The sequence below is a fragment of the Pundamilia nyererei genome, unplaced genomic scaffold, assembly GCF_000239375.1.
Source record: "Pundamilia nyererei isolate P.nyererei 1_Seehausen unplaced genomic scaffold, PunNye1.0 scaffold00157, whole genome shotgun sequence".
In the NCBI taxonomy this organism is placed as follows: Eukaryota; Metazoa; Chordata; class Actinopteri; order Cichliformes; family Cichlidae; genus Pundamilia; species Pundamilia nyererei.
The window spans coordinates 588,573-614,549 of record NW_005187558.1 but is presented as its reverse complement, the minus strand read 5'-3'; the positions used below and the strand labels follow the sequence as shown (position 1 = coordinate 614,549).

At 39.5% G+C, this 25,977-nt stretch overlaps 1 protein-coding gene across 3 annotated transcripts; it reads left to right on the top strand.

The window, feature by feature from the left end:
• The first annotated feature begins 112 nt into the window (after positions 1–112).
• gdap2 (ganglioside induced differentiation associated protein 2) lies at positions 113–25,977 on the top strand. 3 transcript variants are annotated; one of them, XM_005745275.1, is made up of 15 exons: positions 113–363; positions 459–489; positions 2,092–2,316; positions 5,165–5,304; positions 6,188–6,341; positions 7,925–8,013; positions 8,603–8,679; positions 8,823–8,982; positions 10,450–10,600; positions 11,066–11,142; positions 12,002–12,078; positions 12,426–12,565; positions 16,555–16,609; positions 17,567–17,710; positions 23,579–25,977. In XM_005745275.1, the coding sequence occupies exons 3-15, from the start codon at positions 2,132–2,134 to the stop codon at positions 23,618–23,620; spliced, it is 1,491 nt and encodes a 496-aa protein (XP_005745332.1). In that variant the 5' UTR covers positions 113–363; positions 459–489; positions 2,092–2,131; the 3' UTR covers positions 23,621–25,977. The 3 variants fall into 3 exon arrangements, with proteins under 3 accessions (XP_005745332.1, XP_005745330.1, XP_005745331.1); XM_005745273.1 differs by lacking the exon at positions 459–489; XM_005745274.2 differs by lacking the exons at positions 113–363; positions 459–489 and adding an exon at positions 560–635.

Below are 25,977 nucleotides of genomic sequence, written 5' to 3'. Positions count from 1 at the left end.
AAGAAAATGGGAAAATGTAGTTGTCATGTTTATATGAAATGTAGTTTTTGAAATGTAGTTAAATGAAAACATTTCTAGAAGTTTATTTTGAAATGCCTAACGGGATGTTGATTTCTTTTAATACTCCAGACTTTACGCCGCAACAATCAGCTCTTAGCATGGTTGCTAAATGTGCAAATCCTTGTAATTGGCACTTTGAAACTTACTTTTTGACTGCATTTGCAGTATTTGTGCTTGTTAGTATGAGGACCCTGAGGATGAACATCACGTCTTGATTTTATATGGTGTCGTGTCAAGATTTATTAATTGTTCCTTTTATAATTTTGGCGTGACATCACCCCTGTAAAGGAAATACATTGCTAGGTGGGTAACTGTCTGTTTGGTTTCTGAAACACTCTGACCAAAGTGCACTATTTATCGATTTATAAAGAGACTATTGCTTTTCTGGCCTGACATAGAAATGCTTCGGAAGAGAAAGAAGTTTACATGGTAAGAGACAGACGATTAATTTCTTGTGACGGATGCTTATCACACATGTGTTTGATTATTTTAATGAAATGCAGCTGTTACAGAGCTAATGGAGTAGTAACATGCCAAATGCCATGTCTTCAAACTGCTTATTTAATTTACAAAAAGTAAGTAAAAGTATCCAATTTGCCACAAATTAACAGCAAGAAAAGCAGCCAATTACAAACAAAAACAGCTCGACCGCTTACTAAAAATAACTTTCTGCGTTACACTGAACTTATTTAAGGCTTACGAGTTTTGTCGTGCTCATGACATGGTTTTATCTCGAGCTGGGGTTTATATGGTGTTACATGTGTGAACAAAGGGACTACTGTCATACGTGTATTCAATGAAGCGCCCAGCTTTTATCTGGTGATAATGTTATTAAATGAGGGTTTCTTGTTGAGTTTGCCGCCGTAAATCAGAGACAGTCTGATGTGTGTGTCTGGAATCAGACTGGTGGCAGCCGTGCATGTAGTTTGTAAGGTCCGTCTTTACTCCAGGTCGTTATTAGGAATGGGAATCGACAGCTGGTTTTCTACTCTCTAATCCGTAGACCTGCTTCATGACAAACATCTTGACTTTTCATTGCCGGGAAAGCTTATTTGTAATAATGATTCCTGAGTTCCTTTAAGTGTTTCAGTAAGCCAGGTTGAAATGTGTGCTGTTAAAACAGCTGGCCGAGCTCAGCAGTGCTGTCTGTCTGACAGTTGTGTATTGCCAACGTTGAGGTTGAACTCAGAGTCACGTGCATATTTTGTACTGTCTGAAGACCCGGAGATAAGTAAAACCTATGTAGGTCACTGACATACTGACATAGTAAAAATGTGGTTCCATTACAGACTCCTACAGATCAGTTTATTAGATAGATTAACAGGATGCATGTTACATATGTATTTGCATAGAAAAAATAACATCTCAGTCTTATAGGTTTGAATTTTTAAACACTTCTTTATTCTAAACGGTTTATTTCAGACCTGAATTTATTTTTCATGTGCTAGGTAACTGCTCTGTTAAGTGATCTTATTAGGTCTTCTTGATGATCTAATGTCCTCATAGCCACCAAACAGGTCTCTGGAGGCCAGAGCCACCTCCAGGAGACTGGAACACCCTTGAACTGGGTTTTGCACAAAGATCCAATACTTGAAACATGTTTAACAAAATCATAGGTTTTGTTTTTACCCTTCAAGTTTTCAAAGATAATGTCATTTTTGCCAGTTAGTTCTCCCTGCCTGCACCTTTCTGTGTTCTCCTTGTGTTTGTGTGGGTGCTCCAGCTTCCTCCCCGAGTCATTTATGGGGTTAAGGCCAATCAGTGATCCTAATGTGGCCATAAATGTGAACATAAATGGGTTGTCAGGTTTTCTGTGTTAGCCTTGCAACATACTGGTGACCTGTGGCCCGATCACAGCTAGGATAGACTGATTACCTGTGAAAATAAACCAAAATGCAGATCTTCTCAAAAGCACAGCAAACGAGCACTGTTCATTTCCACAATCATCTAGATTTTTATTTTATTTTTTTGTCTGTCAAAGCCACAGGGAGACACTGGAAATAGGCAAATGACTTTATCTTGTACTTGCAGCCCAGCTAGTTGGTGATCCTCTCGAGGCTTGTAGTGCCAGATGGGGATGGATCCTCTGGGTGCTCGCTCCCAGTTTGTGGATATCCAGACTCTTCCCACATGGCAGCAGCAGCTGGACAATGACGGCGAGGAGAAACGGCTGGTCCGGAGCCACAGCATGCTCAGCCAGAGTTTCCCCTCACCCTTCCCCTACAGACCAGATATCAACCGCAAGATCATCCTCTTGTGAGTCACGCTGTTTCTTCACATTGTTGCTGCTCTGTAGAAATCTGTCTTTTTCATAAGAGGTCACAACGTCAGCCACGGTTTCTTCCTACACAGTTAGTGAGTGCTTAACAAAGATAGACACAGAATCATATAGTCATTCAAGCAAAAATGTCACAATGAAATAACTAAAGTTTGAAAGTATTTTTACCTTGTAGCTTTAACTGGTTTTGGTGGTCTATATGATGTATTTTTTGTAAGTATGTCATACTAAATTTCTTCTTTTTTAACATCTGCTCTTTGCAGTAAGATACAGCTGCTGTGTGTGTCATTGCTTTTGTGAAAGTGACCAATCATACCGAAACTATCAGTAAATCAGATCAATGCCCACAAAAGTTTCACTTTTTACCTGTCAGAGTGTGTATTCCCACCCACCTTAACCAAAGAGAACCCAACTCACAGTGGGTGACTTTGAGCACTTGGCTGCTTAATCCAAACACACTTTTGGATGCATATCTGTGTATTCTGGTAATCGCTATCAATCATCTGTCATTTAAGCAAAGTGTGTGATCCTAGATACATCCTAAAAAAGGGCAGTAATATTAATGTATTGATATTAGCAGTATCATATAGTAGTAGTAGTAAATGCTGCTTGTGTGTCCATGTGCTCATACAAACCTGTTCAGAGTCCATAACCTCGTAAATCTTCTTTGTAGAGAAACGCATGACTATGTGGAGCCCGACTTGGCAGCAGTTTTTCTTTAGGAGCCTTGTTGTGGTGCCAGCCTTCCCCTGAGCAGTCATCAAGAGCACGCACATTCCTGCCACAATAGCATGACCAGGATTTGAGCGCAATTGACCCTCGAGCAGTGGTGCTTTTAACCCTTCCAGCAGCTAGAATGACAAAGGGGTCTATTTTTGAGCTAATATCAGAGGTTCCATATGACTACAGCTTAGATTTTCATTCTTTCACTACTTTTTCAAACTTACTTTTAAACCCATGGTGGTTAAAAAGTAAAGTCCAAGCAAGGTATCTGAAGGTATTGAAAGTCTTAATAGTGTCTCATTAAATAGATAAAGAGCTGTTGGCTCATTTCTTTTGACAGAAAGTCATTTATAGAGTAATTAAGAAAAAATTATTCTATTTTATTTACTTTATGGTTGTTTTAAATGTCAGAGTCAATGTCATTGGACCTCAAAGCATCATCACACTGAAGTTCTTCACAGAATCTTGTAGCAATGTTACTCTTCCTGTAAGTAATGTTTGTTGATTTATGTCATAGTCATGATATAACTCTGTCAATGTGTTGCTATTTTTATTGTTTTAAAATGAACTTGTGCTTTTCGTGGATACTCTGATAGCGCACACCTGGTACTATATGTTGTTAAATGACTTTGTTCATAAATGGGGAGAGGACGTTTCATTAGTTTGGGATATATCTGCTCTACGACTTAATACAGAAGCTAGCATTTGACAAAACAGGAACAGGGGATTCGCACGAGATCTGTTTCACTGTTGTTTGCAGGCATCCTGCTTGACTTGATTTGGTGACTCATCTGTAATTGAGCTAGGAGGAATGAGCTGAACAAAAAAAATACACAACTCTTCCTCCGTGGTCCTGGTTGCTGAATATGTCTTGTGATCAAACACTGTCAACACATGCATTTCCTCATTGTTTTTTCCTAACACAACCTGAAGGGCTTCTGAACAAAGAGTTGACTTCAGGTATTAAAATAAGCATTAAAGTTTCGCCAAATGTCTTCAAGGTCTAAATGTTTGCAGTATGTTGGATCCGTCGGTCACTGTTACTGTTAGAGGTAAAGAAAAAGTCTTTGGTTACCACTGTGCTGTGACTGGGGCCTGGTGATGGCTGTCAATAAAAGTCACATAAAGCAACTTGGATAATGAACATCAGTAGAAGTACAATTGGGTGTTGAAATGTTCGGACAGTGGCACAGTTTTCATAATTTAAACTCTCTGTGTCAACACAATAGTTTTTAAAATGCAACAATAAAGTGCAGATTTTTAGCTTCTATTTCCAAGTGACTGTGCAAAAACATCATTCTCACAGTACTCAAATGGATGAGTTACCCAAATAATACTTTTTAAAAAACCCAGTGAATTAGTTTTTTCTTTTTGTTCTTTGTAAAAAGTTTCAAACCCACAGACATTACCAAATAGCAGATTTCCTCTTTCTGATCCTTTGATGTTGGCACCTCTGGAGCCTGTAGCGTGAAACACTTTCAACATACTGAGGATATCTTTGTTTCACTTATACTAATTCAGACCAAAAACAACGATAGACTAGCCTTCTGTTTAACCGTGTAGGTACAACGGTGTTCCCAAAAGGGGTGATGTTGGAAACGTATGATGACTCAAACATGATTGTCCATACAAAATATTGTTCGAGAGAGATGAGATTAAAAATATAATGCATGCTATAGTCCAGTATACCTGCTCCAGTTAATGTGTATGTGTAGGACATACATACTGTACGGTGCTTTTATCCCATATTCAGTGAATGTGGGCACATTAAACACTTTGACTGAAAATGCGTTACGTTATAAAAGTTTTCTTCAGCCGCATGAATTGAAGCTCAAAGTTTGCATTTAGATTGCATCTTTATTGTTTCATTGTAAATCTGCTGTAGCTGCATACAGCATCAAACTATTCAAAAATTGCGTCCTTGTCCAAAACATTTCCACACCTAGAAAATACAGAATAACAAACTTATACAAAACATTGTTTTATGGCAAAAAAAAGTGGACAACATCTTTGGCAAAATGACATCACAACGTTTTTTTTATACGCCATATCATTCGTATTTACTCTGTATAGTTTTAATAGATTGTTTTTCTTTCCCCACAGTGTTGGTGACATTGCTCTGCTGAATTGCACCGCCGTCGTGAACACCAGCAACGAGTCGCTAAACGACAAGAACCCCACGTCTGACAGCATCCATCAGCTGGCAGGACCCGAGCTCCGAGACGAGCTGCTTAAACTCAAAGGTAGACATGGATGGTTAAACTGCTGAAATGAGCTTGATTTCACTTTGGTCTTCTCAGAGATATCACTGGGAGTGTTAAATATAACCAGTCACCTGATATCACGCTGGCACTACCGCTGGCACTCTAATACAGAGTAACTTTTATCAAGTCTCTACAGCTGCTGAAAGTACTGATAACACACAAATGTTCTGGCTTCTTGATCGTACAAATGAGATTGTTAGAGCTGAGATGAGATCTCTGATTCTGACTTTTCACCACCATTGTGCATTTTCATTTCATTTTCAAAGTCATCTAAAACATTGTTTCCAGAAACAGAGCCGTTGTTGTTAAAGACGGTCTACTTAGAAGCAGGAGCCCAGTTTTCACTGGAACTACTTTCTGCAGAATTGCTTCCAGTAATATGCTTTGAACTTTGAGCTCCAATTTCAAGGAACAAATACAGATTTGAACCCTGCAAAGATGTCTGGGTTTGTTATTCAATTATCTGCATCACTGTGGATGTGTGCCAGTGTTTTTGAGATTGGCTTTTCAGACGTCCCAAGTACAAAAAAAGGTCAAGTTACTGGTGTTCACCCCGACACACTGGAAGTGTCTTTTCATCAAAAAACGTCACCTAAAAATATATACATTATTATATATATATTGATGCTTTAAGATGCAGTATTTGAAGAAGCTGGTGCTCAAAATAAAAACCTCTGTGTGGTTAGCATACCAGAAAATTTAATCAGCAAATTTAATTGTCAAAGGAAAACAGTTTTCTCTTTCATGAACTCAGTTGTCGGCTCTCTGATTCACATGTGTATTTGCTGGATCAACAGTCATGAGAGTTTATTTTTAACATGTAATAATAAATATAATAATCTTTTTGTGTGTTTGTGTCCAGGATGTCGCACCGGGGAGGCAAAGCTGACCAAGGGCTTCAACCTAGCGGCGCGGTTCATCATCCACACCGTGGGGCCAAAGTACAAAGCCAAATACAGGACGGCAGCAGAGAGTTCACTATACAGCTGCTACAGAAACATCATGCAGCTGGCTGCGTAAGAATCAGCAACTTATAATTCAGCCCACGTGCTAAACTTGGCAGTAATCGGACTTTCACAATTTTCACCTGTTTCATTCTGTCAGAAAGCATCAGCAAACAGTCACTGAATGAAAGTGACGGAGCTTTCCAGCTTTTCAGATTACAGAAACACTGATTTTAGAAAAGTTGGATCTGTTTTAAAAGTTGATGGAAAAACATTAAATCCATCTGTAAAATATGAACTCATTGGATAAATTAAAAACAACCCCCCCAAAAAACAGTGTTTCAGATTAAAATCCACAATTTCCTAATCAATATTTCACAGACCAGATTGTGCCGTTTCTGTCCTGATCTACTTGGTGATATAGATGTTTGCAGTATATGATGAAGTGGAGAGAGCAGTGATGATGATTTAGGGGAGAAGGCTGAACCCACTAAGACAAAAAAAGAAATGAAAAAGTCAGACTGGCAAAATTTAAATAGTAGTACTGGAGGTCAAAGGAGCTTGCAAAGTGTGAAACTGGCTGATTGGGACCCACACCCAGTTTCACACCTTGGCTCAGGCGATTAGAGGATCATCAGGGGTCCTTTTGTCCCTCTGTGGGGGGTTACTCCCACTAGGTTTATATCTGGGACTCTCCACCATTTGACCTTAGAACTGAAGAAGCTTCTCGGATGAGAGGTGAAACGTCTTCAAGCAACTTAAAGAAGTCCAGACGCTTTTCTTTGCAAGCTCCTTTGACTACAATGACCTGGATGACTGAGAACCTTCACAGACATAGTACTGGAGGTATTTAGTGTTTTGTTTTTACCCCTCAGCTGTAAAAAGGCTGGTCAGAGATTGTTGTCACGCCTCCCTCAGGTGGGCAGGCAGCATGGACACCTGAGTTTGTGAATGTGATAAATCCAGAACATGGCAGGAGTTTTAAATGAATACCATACATGTATGTACTAAGAATCTTGGGGAAATTTGAATCTCAAACTCAAGGTCAGAGGACAAGTTTTCTGAAAATCTTGCAAATGCGATAACTCGCGTAGGTCACCTAGGACTTTCGAATTGATATTATAGGTTTGTCTACTAGAAAACTGAGGGGAAGCACTGACGGCTGCCAGCATTTTCTTTACATGGAATTACATTTTTACCTCCATCAAGGATGTTATGTTTTTGGTAGTGTCATTCTGTTTATAAACACAACAGCTCAGTAAGTTCTGGATGAACTGTGAAAACTTTGTAGGTGTGTAGAGTGGGGTCCATAATAATCCCTTCAAATTTGTCTTAAATTTGTCTCCACCAAGATCTTCAAGGTCAACTCAATGACTTATTGGTCAAAAACTGATGAAAAGCCCGAGAACTTTGTGTATTGTCAGCATATAGAAAGTGCCATATGAAGGTTTAAAATATCATGTCACATTTGACCTCTGACCTTTCTTCAAGGTCAATAGAGGGATCTGAAGGTGCTATATTGAACCATTGTTTGTATTGACAACATGTAGACATATTGGGAATGATGTATGTCACATTTGACATTGTATAGTCGGTGTGTACTGTAGATGTGATGTGCAGTATGTGAGACTGTATTTCTTCATTTTTCACCACAGAGAGCAGTCAATGGCATCAGTTGGCTTCTGTGTGGTGACCACAATCAAAAGAGGTTATCCTCCGGAGGATGCAACACACATTGCTTTGAGTAAGACACACAGACACACACAGGTTTTTATTGGAGTGACACTTATTTTAGTCATATTTTCTTATTTTTTTACCTCTCTTTGTAAGTTTATCGGTGCAGCCCTCCACCAAAATCCCGATTTCTCATGTGACCCCTTTGGAAAATTGAACTCCCCAAGCTTGTAATCGGCCCAAATTCAAAACAGTGGAATTTAATCTAAGAGGTTAGATTGCCACCCTGAAATCACTCAGATCCACTCAAACAGAAGTCTTACTCACCTCTGGAGTTAAAGCTACTACTGGCTGTAAAATAACCACAAAACCTGAACTGAATGTAAGACTGGATATACACGGGGCATAGTTGAGTGTATTAGTTCAGTGAACACCCAAAGAGAACCATATGTGGCAAATATTCTGCTTGTTTGCAAAATGTTTGTTCAGGTTTGTTCACTTAAATACACGACTACAGGTCCACACCACAGAAAAGGACGCATCTCAGTTGGTTTCATCCTCTTCTTAGTCTTAGAAAAATTGCAGTTCTCTGTAAACTACAGATTTGCTGTTATTTGTCTGTGTTATCTTGTAACAAACCAAAACAAATGTGTTTGTAGGGACAGTGCGGCGGTTCTTGGAGAATCATGGAAACAGCATAGAAACGGTGGTGTTTGCGGTTTCAGACACAGAGGAGGTTTGTTTGACTTCTTGTCTTTAGTTTAGACCAACAGGAAACACTGAACCTGCATGTTCCTCTTATTTAAAACCAGCTGTATTAAGTTAGCCATGTGCATATTAATCACTAATATATATATATTCATATTTGTGCTCTTTCAGTCTGTGTTCAAGAAGTTACTCCCTCTGTACTACCCACGCTCTGAGGGAGAAGAAAAGGCTTGCCTACCTCTCATCCCAGCTGACATCGGCAATTCTGAGGGTGAACCAGTGGTTCCAGAAAGACGGATCCGCATCACAGAGAAACCAGGAAGCATTGAAGGTGCAGCCTTCTTTTTTTTTTTTTCTTTCTCAATAATGTGATGAACAATTTCCTGAAATCGGAAAGGGACACACAACATGCTTCACTTTCATTTCAGTCGAAAAGAAACAAAACATTTCTTCCCTGTAGTTTGAATTTGTAGAATAAAAGCTTTTCTTTTCATTTGAAGGACTTAATTGTCAAGTTGAAATAGTCTGACCGAGCAGTCAGCCGTTTGGCTTTTTAGGCTGTCAGCCATTCATGTTGTTTGTCACTCACTCACCAACCGAACCATAAAACATCTGAGCTCAATCATTAAATACAGTGTGAAGATGACACTCTGGATAATGATTAACTTAGAGCTCAGGTTGTTTTTGTGAGTCAGTCAGACTGCATCTGCCTTCAGGCTCCTGAAGTGTCAGGACATGATTGTTTTATTTGTAGTAAAGCACTGACAGGACATGAGAAGTATCGCAGGCAGATTTTAACCAGCATAATGCCTCGTCACAATGATTGTCTCAAAGCCCTTGAACAAAAGTGTTCTCCTAAAAGAAAGAGTTTGATGTGATCAGCACACGACTATCAAACAAAGGAAGATTCGAGAAACTTTCAGAATTCTAAATAGGGAAACTGTTTTGAAGCACATCAAAGCTTTTCTAGTCTCCCAACATTTTTATTTGTCCTCTAGCTAAATGCAGACCAAGTAGTCTTTATTGAAAGTAATCGAGGCCCAACGGTTCTGTAGAAATAGCAAAATAATAAAAACACAAAGGACAAACAGATATTTTGAGTTTTTAAACCCTCCACATAAACTGGATTTTGTATGACCTCTTTAGTTTACCTCAGCTAAGCCTTTGCTTGCACCCTAAATGTTAGGTTTTGGTGAAGAGGCCTGTGAAAGTAACACCAGCCCATGTGTTAGTGAGTGTTTGTGGTTTCCATTTTGAGCCTCTTGCCTCCATTGACCTCAAGTGTGGTGCCTGCTGGCCTGATGCTTCAAAGCATCGACATGTGGCTTTGGGGTGTTGATCCAAAGCAAGCAGGCTGCCTGCGAGTGAAACCCAATAACAACAGGCTGATGTATACACACTGACAGATGCACATGTCCGTTTGGATGTTGATAAAATGCACAGACATGCATGCAGCAGTGCATGTGGTCTTGGAGAAACAAGGAATGAAACAGACTTGAACCCGAGCCTGGAATCTGTCAGCTGAGTTTATGACTTCATAGCAGCGCTTTCACACACGTGTAACGGCATCCTTGCAGATGAATTGGAATCTGTGTAATAAAATAAATACGGACAAACAAGCAAACCCATGAGAATGTTGCTGCATTTATAATTTGCTAAAACTTGTACACAGATAGTGTTTTGAGGGGAAACGATCGTTTAAAAAAGCCAGAGTTAACTGGATTAATTATTTTTTGTAAGTAGTATCGGATGCAAGTTCAGCATTTCATTACGATGTCTTATCTGTTGGCTTGTCTAGATGAATGTGAAGAGGACAGCCTGGAGTTGGATCTGGGTCAGGTTGGGACTCACGCCTTCGCCCGGATGGAGGGCGACGTAGACAAACAGCGGAAACAGATTTTACAGGGACAGATGTCTGAGGCAGCCATGCAGAAGCAACACCAGAGAAAGTAAGAGTCCAAGCAAACTGTGAGATAACTCGATGATGCTTTCAAATGTTTTTCTTTAAATAAATGTAATAACATAATACTTCAAGTGTTTTCCACTTGTATTAACATTGACGTTGCCTGTATTAAAGTTTTCACGTGCAAAATCAAGTGCAGTATTTTCTTCAGTTACTAAACTGTAAATAAGTACAATTTGAATTACTCTATTTATGAAGTATTTCTATCTGATGTTGTTTCAGTTTGCACTGTAAGTGTTTGTCACTTAAAATTTTACTGAAACATTTCTGAACGGCTACGTTTCGGCTGCTTTCATGATCACACTTAAAGTTCTTTTTAGTTTTTTTTGGGGTTTTTATAGGTTTTTAGTAGATGTTTTGGCAGTAATTTACAGAGGCAGTAGTTATAGCATGTGTGTAACCGCTAATTGTTGCATATATTTAAGATACTCTTTCTGTTTTAATCCTGCAGCTACGGTCGCTGGCTGTGTCGAGCGAGAGCAGAGGACCTGTCAGACATCGCCGCGCTGAAAGCGTTGTACCAGACTGGTAGGTGTTTGAGCATGGGACGTGCATATTAGATCTTTGAAGGAGTCTTTCAACGTCTGAATGTAGATCTGAAACAAAACCAGGAACCAAGAGACAGTTTTCAGACATGTGTATTGTAAGGGTGCTCGCCTGAGAGTTTGTTTCGCCTCTGCATGAAGAGCGAAAGCAATTCATCCTCTCTAAGGCACAATTGACTGTCATCACCAGTAGGAGGCAGTGTTGTTTCACACAGTCCAGGACGAGGTTGAGCACCAATTAGCTCAGCTGATGTCAAGTGAGGCAAAGGTTGAACCTGTTTGAACTTTCAGGCCGTGTTTTGAGGTGGGTACATTTAAGCTTTAACATTAAATATATAGTTTTAAATTAAAGAATATTTAATTTAAAACTATATATTTAATGTATTTTACTTGTATCACAAGAAAAGTCTTTCCAAAAAAAATGTTCTTTATGTTGTTGACTGTCTTAGAGAAATATGCAAAAGAAACATTTTACATTTTGTAGTGATGCTACACAAGTAGAAGGTCTGTATGCATTCAAGTAAGAAACAAAGGCTGTCATACAGCCACTAATGCACATTACAGTTGGAGTGTTTTATCCAAAAGTCAGCTTTCCAAATCACTGCAGATTACAAGCGAAAAGTCCAGATCATAGTCACAGACGCAGAGGCTGAACTGCTGGAAAACTATTACTCAGTGTTGGCCAGATGACCTCTGTAGGCAGAGGGCCAAACACAGACTGTATCTCCACACTTCTCACTTACTACATCTGCAGCTCTGTTTCAATACTGTGATACTATATTTCAATTAATACAAAATTGCAGGGTCTGAGTGTCTTTACACTTTACTGTGTATTTGTCCAGGCGTGGATATATGTGGCAGGACGGTGATGGTCGTGGTTGGACGAAACATCCCCGTGACCCTCATTGACCTTGAAAAGGTAACGTGTGCCAGTATGTCAAAGTGAAGCACTTTTAGTGATCTTAGTCATGTCGGACCTCACCGTAACAGATGGTGCAGATTAATTTTTTCGTGTACTCGTAATAATGCAATACGTGTGAGCAAGCACAGGTCACATTGATCTGCTTTTAACCTTGTTCACTGCACGTTTGATTTTACTCCTCAGTACCTGTTGCAAAATGCAATATATCTGTTTTTAAATAGGAAAAGCTGCAACTATAAAAGAAAATGTATCAGATGTGGGTGATCTGGTTTTTAACAGAACTGTAAGTAAATAAATACTCTCAGTAATCCTGTGTCTTTGTTTCCTCTGCCCGTGTGCTGTAGGCGCTGTTGTACTTCATCCATGTAATGGACCACATCACAGTGAAGGAGTATGTTATGGTTTACTTTCACACGCTGACCGGAGAGCATAACCATCTGGACACCGACTTCCTGAAGAAACTCTACGACATCGTTGACGTCAAGTCAGTCTGACATTTTACTCACCTGATTACACTGAGCCTGTGGCTAATCTAAACCTTGAGCTAAAGGCATGACTGCAATTTTTTAAAGTATTTGCCTTCCATCTTTTAAATTAAAACATGTCAAGTATATTGGAAAACCAACATTAAATCAGATATGAAGTGGAAGAGAACATTGAATAGATAAGGCATTAACTTAGTTCCAGTTTTTGTCTTATTCCTCTGGCATTGAGTCACTGAGTAAGAACAGTCTGCTTCAGCTTTCCATCCAGAACTGTTGTCATCTGGGTTTACAATATATGTTTAAAGTAGAATTAGATTTGGCTGACATTGTTGGCCAACTACTTCTCCAGTCTTAACTAACCAAAACTTAAAAAAGAATCAGACAGAGAGAGGTTGTGTAAAAAAGACGGTCTTTGGGAATTCCCCTCTCATTCACTCCTTTTCTCTCTCAAAGGCCATGACGATACTATGATTAAGTCATTATAGTAGCCGCTTTCATATTTTCTTCCATGCAGCATAGTGCTTACTGGATTTTAAATCAATCTAACGGTCATTTTGTATCAACATGACAAAGGGTCCACTTTTCGAACTAAATCAAGGTGTTTAACATTTTGTATATTAGGTCATACAAACATTTAGAGTTGACTTTCATTTGACCTATTTGGTGTTCGTTGGCTCTTGCTCTTAGCCTCTGCAGCTGCATTAAAGTTGAGAAACATTGTTCGTGCCACAGTACGATACCACCAAGGTTACAGTGTTTAGATGATTGGAAAAGCCAAACAAGCTGTGAAACACATTTGTTTCATTGTTGGCGTTGGCGCGAAGTCTCGCGGTGACTTGAGGCCAAGCAACTTGGCTCTGCCTTGGCCTCAAAGAGTTCAAACGAGTTCTAAACTGAGACTGGATAAACCTTTCAAAGACAGCGCTCTGAAAAGTTGTTGTCAGACATGACTTTGTGATAACTGAGGTTGCAGAATGGATTTGGACCTGAATCAGTCATTCTGTTGAGCAATGACGTGTCCATTGTGCACCATCACATTGGAACTCGATACACATGGAGGCAGATGCTGTTTGATCTCTTTGAGATCTCCTGAAAAGTTCACCATTTATGAATATTTTCGTCGTGCCACATCTTCCAAATGGAAACCAGAAAGATCTAGACTTCTATTCAGAGATCAGAGTAGACCTACAGCTTCACTGTTCTGAAGTGACTCCTCTATCCACGCAGACTCCCCTGTTTGTGAATGTTATGTGTCCAAAATTAATAAAGACAGACATGAGTGGTCATACAGTAGATATTATTAGAGTTAGGTTTAAGTGTACGTCTTAATCATCCTACTACTACTGATTTAAAACTAGCACTTGAAACTAGATTAAACAAATTTCTAGTGTCCATAAACATCAACACACACATGAAACCCACACAATATCTAAATGTAACTGGAAAAAAAGAAGGGGTTGAAATTTTGTTAACTGGAAGCCACCAAAGGAAAAACCTAGAGAAACTCAGGTACTCGGTGGGTAGGAGAAGCGTTTATAGTTGTCATCTCTTTTTAGTTTTGGTTACTAGAAACCAAACTTGCTTCCTGTGTCAGTGGGAAACTCCATGCAGTCAAGACGTACCTTTCCACGCTTGTGTTTCTCAGGTTTCATTGCTTTCTTACTGTCTATTCTGTCGGTTTCACAACACCTTTCTTAACCTTCATAAAGAAAACTGAAACTGTAGCACATTCCTGATGTTTATCCTTTATGTTGTGTGATAAATTTACCCTAAGGGTGTCAGATGCAGGTTACGCGATATATTTCAGTGAGGCAGGAAAAGGGAATTTAAAAAAAAAAAGCAAACCTTGCTTTCACAGAGTCTTTAAATGCGAATGAAGACGCCTTCATTCAGCTTCCCCTTTCATCGGAACAGGAAACCCCCATTCAGTCATAAGTGACGAGGGCGAACGTTTGTGTTCTGCTGATTCATCAGTGCAGCCTTAAAATGTTAGGGATGTTTAGGCTCCACCACCTCTGCAAACTTTTAGCTGGACCTAACGAAACCCAGACAACAGTCTGCCCTCTACTAAAGGCTCATTTAATGTGAAACAAAAAACGCTGAGGTTATCTGTTTGCTTGTACACTTTCTGACTTGGATATTGTACTTTGGCTGCAGTAGAAAATGATGACTGCTAACAAGTTTGTCATTTAGCAGGGGCGTGGGTCTGGCAGAGCTCTGTGTTTAAAGCACAAGAACTGTGCTGCCTGTCAGTCACAGAGACAATCAAAGCCTTTTTTCAGGGAACTTTGTGTCCTCATTCTTCTGCAGGGCGAGGAACACACGCACATCACGTTCAGGGATCACTTTACTTCTAAACAGTTACAGTTTCTGTTCTAGCTGTTTTCATTTAGGAGTATTTTTCTTTCTCTGCAACATTTCTCAAGCAGTTGCTTTGTTTTGGGGGTTTTTTGGTTTGGCATCGTGATATTGAACCCTGGTCTGGCTATTTGGCTATTGATTGACTGCAGATGCATGTTAGCTTCAAATTACCTAACCAACAGACTCTCGCCAGATTGAACATATCCACAGTTTTGGAAGCGTATATGTTGTCTGCATTTAGCAGGAGACCGATGGACTCGAGAGTGATTATTTTTAAATATCCTCGGGTCCGGCTCTGGACCAGTGCAGAAGGCCACAAGTCACGGTTTTGTACGTTTGAATTATTTGGATTACGAAAAGTTCCTGTGTGTTCCTCTGATGGACCAATGTTTTGGTTTTTCTTAACACAAGCAAATTTAGTATGGATGGAAGTTCAGGTCGGCACTATTTCCAGAGTTTTCCAGAATGCAAGAACTTTTTGGCAGCATCCAAATGGGCCGGGGTTACAGGGCAAGAGCTTACTATTATTATTTAATTTATGTGTTTTATTTTAAGAGTAAAGTGGAAATGTTGAGTGTAAAGTTAAAGTGCATGGACTGTGTGGACAAACGTGTTCTCTCTGGATAAATCTGAACCTGAATCTGAACCTCACCCTGAAGACTCAACATCTGTGTGTGATGGTTGATTCCTACAATATCAAGAAGAACTTCCAGATGCAGCACATTAATTTAAAATATCATCTGAATTAGTGAATATCAGAAATACGAGGAATTTGGCTCTAAACACATGTAACTAGTAACTGACCCACAGTTTTAGTTGGCGCTCTCTTACTCTGGGATATACCCCTGATTTGTTTGTTAGTCTCACAGTCTATTTGTTTGCTTCTGTCTTGAAAACAGAGATGCGGGAGTTGACTCCAGCAACTTAGGAATGGCAGACATAACAGGCTTATACCGGTTTGGTAACCTCAAGTTTACATGTCATGTCTTTGCCAGTGATGTGGCTCTGTTGCTTCATTGGAACATGGTCTGTAGTTAAATAATGGTGATTGAAATTGAGTTCCTCCCAAATGTAGATGCCTCTCGGGCCCCTCTTCCATCAGGGAGAGTTGGTTGCGTGAGACTGACAGACTGGTGAGCCATCTGTGGTTTTGGCTGCTTTGACTGAGCTTCAGATACGAGTAGATGGAGACAAGTGTCTAAAATTAGCTTCCTTCTGTAGACAGTTTGGCACAGTTTTATGGCTAAAGTTGTCTGATCAAAGCAGCGTAAAGCAGCATTGTAGTATGACAGCTGCTGTAGCTGACACTGTCGATTAATTGTCTAACTACCTGTCTGTTCAATCAAATAAATAACCAAGCATTGGAAAAACATTTGGCACTTCCATGTGGTAAATGTGTCCATGCTAATGTACAGGATGGAGCTGATTGTAAAGTGGTGTTTTTGTGGGACAGTAAATGTGTGGCTTTGGAAACGGCCACAGAAACATTGTGTCTCCTCTTTCAGAACATCAATCATTTTCATTTCATAATACAGGTTTTTTAATTTTATGTTTGATTTCCAGAATAATGAGTCATAGGGTTGCTGAGAAGTATTATTCCACTAATGTTCTGCTTTATTTCTTGCAGGTATAAAAAAAATTTGATGGCTTTCTACTTTGTACATCCAACATTCCGCTCGAAGGTAAGGGATGGTTTTATTTACAGTTTCTGCAAAGCTTATTTAATATACAGGCCTGTGTAAAAACATTTATATTTCAGTTGATAATGTATAAATGTATGAAAACAAACCTTGTCTGTGTAGTTTATTGTATTTCAGATGATTTTGATCAAGTTTTTATCCTTTTTTTGTAAGAAAAAGAGTGAGCACAAGACATTAAAAAGCCATATTTATACATTTAAGATTAAAATGCTGTGCCTTACACCCTTCAGTGGAAACTTATTTCCACTGCTTGCCTCATTCTTTTGTTCACTAGCCGGAGCTCGTGACCACAGGTGATAGTAAGAATGTAGACTGACCTGTAGATTGATAGCGTTGCTTTCATGCTCGGCTCTTTCTTCACTACAGCACACCGACACATCATACGCACCAGTCTGCCTGTCAGTCTCCTGCTCCCCTCACCCCTCATTCACAAACAACACCATGAGATGCTTAAACTCCTCCACTTGGATCAGCAACTCATCCTGACACAAAGTTGGGACTCCACCGTTTTGCCGTCAAAAAAAACATGGCCTCAGATTTGGAGATTTGTGCTAGTTTTCATCCCAGCTGCAAACCACTAAAGTGCAAGCTCGAGGTCACTGCCTGATGAAGTTAACAGAACCACACATCTGTAAAAGGCAGACAACCAGGAGCGTTTTGCTTTTGTTATTAATCTAAGTCCTTACATTCCTACCACACTGATCCAGAAAATATTTTCCTCTTTAGGTAACTTCTGGTTTATCTGGTTTCTTGATAACTTTTTCTTTATTCATTAAAGTTCAGTCTTGCTCAGTTTTCTGTTTTTGTTGTGTTCAGTTATTCTTTGATTATTGCATGACTGGTGTCCTGGCAATGCAAAATCAAGCTTGAATGTTTTTAAAAACTGATGAACGGTTCTTCACACACATCCATTCTCTTTCTTCACTTGTCTCAATCAAGGTTTCAACATGGTTCTTCACCACTTTCAGTGTATCTGGCATGAAGGAAAAGGTCCGCTACCTCGACAATCTGCAACAGCTCTTCACCTGCATCAAGCCTGAGCAGCTCGATATCCCTCCATTTGTCTTGGAGTACGATGCACGAGTAAGAACACAATAACAGAGAGATCCATAACTCAGTCCTATGTTGTTTGCACATGATCCACGGATATCTTTCAAAGTGATTTGAATCATTTTGGAAAGGTAACTGCTAAAATACATAAAGGATTTGATAAAGCTCTCAAAACTAGCCCAAACGTTTGTTCTAAAAACCCCACACAGGTTTCAACTATTTATTTTAACATAATCAAGCTGACGTCCATCCAATTATTGCTCATCTAATTAGCTCTCCTTCACCAGCAGCAATGCATCTGAAGTATAAAGCAGCAGGTGTTCTGCCTTTGCCACACAGTATGTTATTGCAGATGGATAGAGCTACATTAACCTAGTAGAAATGAATGGTGTAAATCAGCCACTGAGTAATGCTGAAGGTTTTTTGTTTTGTTTTTTCATCCTGCTACCTTGTTGTGGCTAACTGCACGGAAGGTCAACCATTAAATAGACAGGAAATGAAAGCACATCAGATAATGTTGTAGGCTGATTCACTCAGCGGTGGGAGCTCAACGATTTGCAGAGGTTCAGAAGTGACATTCAGTGATTATTTTCCCTAATTATTCTTATTTTTACTACCTGCCTACCTAATGTGATATTAGAACAGAGTGTTTTAATACTGGAAAGTGGTTCAGCTTTTGCCACTTTGAAAACTTTTTAACATTTTATAGTTTAGCCATATGTGGTTATAGTCTGACCATTACTAAAGTACTTTGTAAAACATCTAATTTGGGCCAGTTTTTCTTTTTTTAGCTTTCTGACTTTACTGTGACAGGCAAAGTATGTCAGTTGGGTGCAGCTGTGGTAACCCCTCCGCCTTCCTCTGTAAGAGTTAGGGTTCATTTGAAGTAGTGGCTAGAAATTCTAATGTAGACACCAGAAAGTTGGTCCCACTTTCTCTAGATGACTAAAATATAGCTCAGGTGCTGAAGCATGTGGTTTAAAGTTACAAGCGACCTGCCAAAATAATTTGATGTGTCAGAAACATCTGGAAGTTGCAGCAGATTATCCCAGTTAATATATCTTAACTTGGAAAATATGTCACTACATTTGGAGCGCTGATGTTTGGAGCCAGTAACTGACTTCCTTTGATAAATTAGAGTTTGTGTGTCTCCACCTCCCTGTAAGCATCGGTTTTGCATTTTCAGATGCCGAAGGATGGACCGTAACCCTGTTTAGCCTCACGTCAGCTCTCTGGCTGATGCTGTTTTAGTAGAAATATTTAGGTAGGCTATGTTCCTGTTGATGTCTCGGATAAACCTGAAATCACACAAACCTTTGTGTGTTTCTATTCACGTTCTTTTTTTCATCAGTTGTATTTGAGGGATCAACAGACGAGACAAATCTCTAGACTTTCCCTTTTCTATTCTCCTCTTCCTGATGTAAACCAGAGACGGTGGAAATGATTTCTGTTGTTCTTTGTCTTTTATTTTCATCTCCAGGTTTAATTTCACCTGTTAAACCGTTGACTATAACCTCAATTAAAATGCCCTGGATGCTTTGTGATTACTAAATGGACAAAATAATTATCAATAACTTTGATTAATCAAGATTTTTATCGTTTTAAGAAAAGTTAGCTGATGTATTTTTTTTACTGGCATGTTTGAAGAAAAGCAGGTGAGGAGTTTTTGATTATCCACTGATGACTCTGCCGTCACACCTGCCCCTCAGGTTAAGAGTGTAATATCAGTAAATAATATCAGTCGCTCTTCTTGTTTTCATCTTGGTAACGTTACCCGCCTTCGTCCTTCACTTACTCCAAACAGCACCAAACTCAGTGCTCTTGTCACATCTCGTTTAGATTACTGCAGTTCTCTGTGGTCTACCTCATAAATCTCTTCATAAACTGCAGTTAGTTCAAACTCCAGCTGCTTGTATTGTATCCAGAATTGGATCTAATGAACGTATATCACCTGTTATTAACTCCACTGGCTTCCAGTTCACCTACGTGTCAATTTCAGATCCTGCTTCGGGACTACAATCTCTCTCTCTACTTTCAAATCGCGTCTTAAAACCCATCTATTCAGAACTGCATACCCTTCATTTTGACTTGGTCTTGTCGATGTTTACCTTGATTAGCTTTTATAGTTGTTTTTTTATTTGTTTACCTTGTAATAAATAAAAAGTGTTATTAATAATATTTTTATTATTAACTGTGGGTGTCTGTTTATACTCGGAGCTAAAATATGGGGAAACATGACCGATTGATGGCACATGTTTAAGCGTGTTTCCTTTTGGTATTCACTGAGTTGCCATGAAACGACGTAAACATTTGGATGTTCTTTAGTGGCATCAGCTAAAACAGACTGTCAGAGTAGAACGTCAGCGTTGCCCCTATTTTGAGTACTGAGGAAATGTCAAACCCTGAGGAAGCATAGTTAGAATCAAAAACAACGTCTGGTTTGTTAGTTTGATGCAGTTCGAACTTAAAAAAACGTTCTTGCATCCTCCGTTTCTTTAGAATAATTCACTTTTTCTTTGTTTTTTTTGAATAGCTGATATGTTTGTAAACCACTGTGGATGTCCACTTATTGATGTTGGATTGCAGCAGTAACAAGCTTGTTTTCATATTTTGTTACTCGGGGTAGTTATGAATAAAGACACGAGGTCACGGAGCTGTAATAATTACTGGTAGATGAGAAAATGCACTTGTACATGAGGTTACCTGTACAATAAAGTATCATTGTTTCAGATTCAGCATTTTGCAGGGAATGGAACTCCAACAGTGTCCTGATGCATCAAGACACAGAATCAATTTTTTGGAACAACAATGTATTTTCCACTTTCAGCACAGCCAACAACCTGGGCAACATTGTTTATATTGACACCTACCCAGAAACACTTGTCCTGCTGAGCTTAATTACAGTGCTGATGGAGTCCAGGAAGTAATTGCTCTCTTTGTTTGCTGAAATTGAACCTAACCAGGAGGTAAATTCTTAAACGGAATCTCTTTGGAAACCTCGGCCAGTTTGATCAGTCGTTAACTCTCACAGCAGACTCAGAACAGAATTGGCATTCGTTTATACCTAAAAGTAGGAACCAGGGCTTTCACTAAAACTCTATTTGCGCTGTTACTAACTACAGAGGTTGTGTCCTTAAACTCATAAGATGATGCCACAGTTTTTTTTTTCGTAGCAGTCAAATAAACCCCGTATTGCAGGTTTGAAGCTTCTTAGGGGCGAAATGGGGGTTAAAGTGCGCCGTGTTCCAGAGCCTACACCAGAATGGTAAGGATGATATGACGTGTGAAAGAAAGTTGGCTACAGTTACCACTGAGCTTAGATAATTGTAGATTTTCTCAAAAGGGAAATTGAGATGGTATCGCTCATGTAACCACTCACCAGCCGTCCATTTTCCTTTATTAGAAAACAAAAAAGTGAAACTTGCCTCATTCTTTGTTGGTAGACTTATTTCATTTCACAACACCTGCTGGCATTTCACCATTGGCTCTCAAAATGGCCTCGGATCGACTTGTCTTTAGTACTGTTGGCTGTTTTCACATTTCTCACATTTGGCCACATTTATTTTAGCTTTGCTTGTCAGAGTTTGACTAAAGTGGAATCTATTATTTCTTTTTAATGCTCTAATAAGCCTTTTCAAGGCACACTGCCTAGAATAGATGAGCTGTTGTGTAAATGTAATCATGTAAATATTCTTCTTGCACAGAACTTGTTTGATTACAAGTTTAAATGGCGTATTTTCACATCCAAAAGGAGTTTTTTTTTTTTTTTTTTCTCTCAAAATTTTTTTTATTACTTTTTTTGACAATCTGTGGAAATTTGTGGGGTGGGGGCTTTTCCCCCACTGGTCTACAGCTAAAATCCTTCTGAGTAAACATAATCTAACTTCATTAATTTTTGGCCTTTTTATGCCTTTATTTGTTTTCTGGCTCTTGTTGTCATGAGGTGCTGTTAGTTCTTAGACAGTTGCTTTGGTAAAAATGGCTCAAATGTGGATATGTGCTCGTTTTATATGCTTGGGATCATTGTCCTGTTGTATGATCCATTTTCAGCCACGCTGTAGCTGTCAGACAGATGGCCTCTATCATATTTCTATATACAGAGGAGTCCATCATCCACTCAGTGACTGTAAGGTGCTCAGGTCCTGAGGGCCGAATCATCATCCAAATCGATACCTGTCTACAACCATCCTTGACAGTTGGTATGAGAGGTTTTGGTTTTCGTCAAATGTTTCGCTGTCCATTATGGCCAAACATCTCCACTTGAGTCTCATCTGTTCTACAGGTGTTTTGCTCTGTTTATATGCAGCTTTGCAAATCTAAGCTGTGCTGCCGTGGTCTTTTTACAGAGAAGAGGCTGTCGCCCAGCATCTCCCCAAACAAGCTATAGTAGTTTTTAGTCTTTTTCTAACTGTACCGTCATCACCAACTTTTACATTATAGAGTCTGAGATGCAGCTCTCTTTGTTATTTCTCTGAGCATTGCACAGTTTGACTTTAGACCGAATGCTGCGATGTTCATTCCTGAGATGCACAACTGAACGCACCGGAACAGCAAACTGCCAGAATGTCTTCATTTACAAAGTGCTCACAGTTACTGCAAATCAACTCATCACAAGCGTCTGATTAGCACCATCTGGCTGCTGCTTACCCTCTAAATTCCTATGGAAGCAGTAAAGGTTTTTCACAGAACTACATGGTCCTGTGAAAACCTTCTTTTGCACATGAATATCTGCTGACCTCCACTCTGAGCTTGGACTTGAGCTACCTAAATCTAAAGCTGCATGTTGTTGTTTTTTTGTTTGTTTTTTTTCAAGTGGATCAAAATGTGCCTCAAAACCACTTTTAATTTTCTTTCTCAATATGCTGTCGCCATGTAGCCGAGGGATGAACCAACACGTCTACATGGCGTAATATTCTGGTCAATTGATGAAACCGATGTTTCTCCCTGTTACAACACCCCACGCAGACACAACATCTTGGCCTGACATTCTAGACTCTGAATAAATGTATTATTTTTTTAAATCATCATTAACGTTCAATAACCGTGCTGTCCTTTTTATGTGATGTTTCTAATTAAAGTTTTTGTGAAAAGTTTACAAGCTCAGCATTTAATAATAACACATAAATGTAAAAAAATAGAAAACTTAAAAACAGTAGCCAATCAGCTATTTCCCTGTCATACATGGAGCCCGAATATAAAATTTCAAAGCAGACACATTCTGAAAAACCAGTATCCTTTACTCAACTCGGCTGCACACTCACACCTTGATTCACACTCATGTTTTTGTGCTTGTATATTCAGTAAGAAGATCTTTTGCTTAACTAAAACTTGAATCTTTCTTAATGTTAGCGTGTTGACATAATCTTTAGCTTATCAGTGTAATTATTCTACCAGCAGAGCAAAGCAGTCATGCCACACCCAACACTGCTGCCGTCTCTTCTGACAGTAGAACACTTTGAAGTTGTGAAAGGCTCTGACAGGTGTAGTCAGATTACTGCCCACAAATTTTTCTCTGCATTATTAAAACACGTACAGCAGCTAACAGGACAGCCTGCCCCTCCTGGTACGAGGAATACAGCTTCCTGACACTTTGCTATATCAAGAAAACAGCACAAGAGACCTGAATGAAAGCGAGGGTGGGTTGTGATTCATGAATAATTTACTTCCTGTTAGCATGTCCCTTCTGCAGCTGCTCCATCACATTATTGTCTCCCCACAACACTTCTGTTGTGTTTTGTAAGGCTTTGTTTATGTCTTTGTTGCAGTGCATTTGACGTCTCAGGGCCACCGTAGTATAAGTCAAATTCTCTTTGTGTTGGCAATAATCACTTTAGTGTTACCAGCTTTGGCTCGAGTGATCTGTGCTAACCCAGGTTTTTGTTTTATTCTCATCTATAACAGGTGAACGGAGCCTACCATCATTCAGAGGCTTCCGGTCTGTGACACGAGTCCAATCGAATCTTTCTGTCCAAGTGGCGAAGTGGTGGATGTCTTTTCTGGACATGAAGTTTTCTGTGTGGTCTGACCTCCAACCTCCTCTTTAAGGCTTTGAACCTCAGCTGAGGAAACTCTTCTTTTGTTCTGTTCCTGCCAAAAAAGACCAAATTAAGAGTCGCAGTGCACATATAGCACGGCGCGGTCTGGTGAGCAATCATTGTTACTCACCACAGACTATTTTTGGATCTGGCATGGCTCCTGGATTATGCCTTATACTGAGAGACTTACTCAGCAGTTTTGTCATACTGCCCAAAATATGAAGTATCACATCATAGCTGGCACTTAACTCAAAGGCTTCCCTGTGATGTGGTCGTATCAGACATCCTCGCCCATGTCTCAGAAGATGGCTTTTCAAATGCTGGAGTGATACGGGGAGTGCCTGTTTGGATTTCTACACCACACGGAGCGGCAGAAAGTCTGCAGTAAAGACAAACATTGGGTTTTGCTCAGCCGGAAGTTTTTCTCCACCTGTTTCAGCGTAATATGAGACCGTGAGCGCCAGCAGTCCAAACCGGAAAATTCCAGACAAACATTAATGCCAGGGAGATTTTCTTTGATTAAAAGCACATGTCAGCTAGCTAACATTCAATTTACATCACAAGGTCATCTTCATATTTTGTGAACATGTGAAGTTAGCTTAGTTTGGCACAGAGACTGAAAGAGGAAGCAGAAAGGCTCAGCTTAAGGTGTCAGAGTCACTTCAGCTGTAGCGTCATACATTAAGTTAAATTCACAAATATTAGAGGGAGATGCCTCTTATCGTCACCATTTCCCAGATATGTAGATCTGTTACTAGAAGCAGTGCTGAAGTACTTCTGCTTAGCATTAGCAATGTAAAAAGCCCTGTTTGTTTTCCAGTAGCTTTATGGTGGGCCTGAAAGGAAGCAGGGCATGTGTGCCTCTACCAAACTTGTTAGCACCGTGTCACTGAAACGCATATTTAACCTCACACATTTAACAACATATGCCTAACATTAACTGCTTCCGATCTTTGACTGTTCTAACTTAAATACTATAAAACACGTTAATTTTCCTGTTTCTGGAGATGGAACATTTGTAACTGTTTCTTGAAGCAGTAACTGGAATCATTAAAAGAAATTGGCCACTAAACAGTGATACAGTTCTAATAAGGCAGTGCCTCTGTAACCCACAACAGTGGAAACATGATGTGCAAGTGAACCTAAATTACACAAGTCAAGTCATGAGGAGTCCTCACTCTCACAAGCCGCCGTGAAGGAAAGTTTTTAACTATTTTTTGTGCTTTTGTGTCAAATCGCTCTGTTACTCAGTCACTAACTCCTTTGTTTGCACAGCTCGCTTCACTTTACGTTGTCGTCTGTAGTTTGATTTATCTTGGACTGCCACATGTGTGGGTGTCCAGGTCAAATGGAGTGAAGTAAACTCTGAAAGCATTTCTGATTGTCTGAACCTTCGATCAGTCATGATGTAGCAGGACCCCCGCATGTGTGGTAGCCCAACACTGACACTATCACCATAAATCGGGGGGGGGGTTTCCCCTGTGTGTAGTTCTACGTTCATCCAGGCCAAACATCAGGAACTCTGCATGATTGCATTTGAACTGTGTTGGCTGCATGGAAACTCTAACCTTGAAATGAAAGCGGGGATGTTATTTAACACTAGCACACAGAGTTCAGCTTCTAACTTTTGAGGTTTCAGATAATGTGATGTGCACACTGGTGGGGGGTATATATCTCGTGTCACTTACTCCAGGAGCTTCTGTTTACTGTGTTTGTAGGGCTCCTTCTAAAATCAATAATAAATGCCCTCGTGAGGAAAGCATGCGCAGTCAGATTGAGCTGTTTAATGTCTTTTGTTGTTTTCCTCAGTGCTTTGAGTTCCATCCAGTGAAATGAGGATAGTGTTCCCTCCTTTGACAAAATGAAATGTGCTGTCACTGTTTTACCTTCAGCTGAATCGGTCAGCACAGACTTGCTGTTAGAACTGTGATTATATCAGAATGTGCATCAATGAGCCAAAATATCTGTGTGTAGATGTTTGGGGGAGTTTTTTATCATTTTAAAGTGATATGTGGAGGGCCTGGCGTTTGACATCCTCTGAGCTTTACAGGAAATGATGTCATTCATGTTTAAATTTCCTTACTTTTTGTTTTTTAAACACTTTGATCATAAGAATTTTTTTTTCTTGATAATAACGGGCTTAGACTATCCTTTTAGAAAAGAGCTGGTTGTATTGTGGAAAGTATTTAATACCTGATGAAGAATAAAGATTGATTTTGGTGCTGTAGAAACGTTTGTTATGTTTTCAAAGTGACTTTTCTGCTT

Coding starts and splice junctions, on each gene's coding strand:
- gdap2 (XM_005745273.1), top strand. CDS start 2,132: ATGGGGATGGATCCTCTGGGTGCTCGCTCCCAGTTTGTGGATATCCAG. Junction 2,317..5,164: donor AACCGCAAGATCATCCTCTT/GTGAGTCACGCT, acceptor CTTTCCCCACAG/TGTTGGTGACATTGCTCTGC. Junction 8,014..8,602: donor TGCAACACACATTGCTTTGA/GTAAGACACACA, acceptor ATGTGTTTGTAG/GGACAGTGCGGCGGTTCTTG.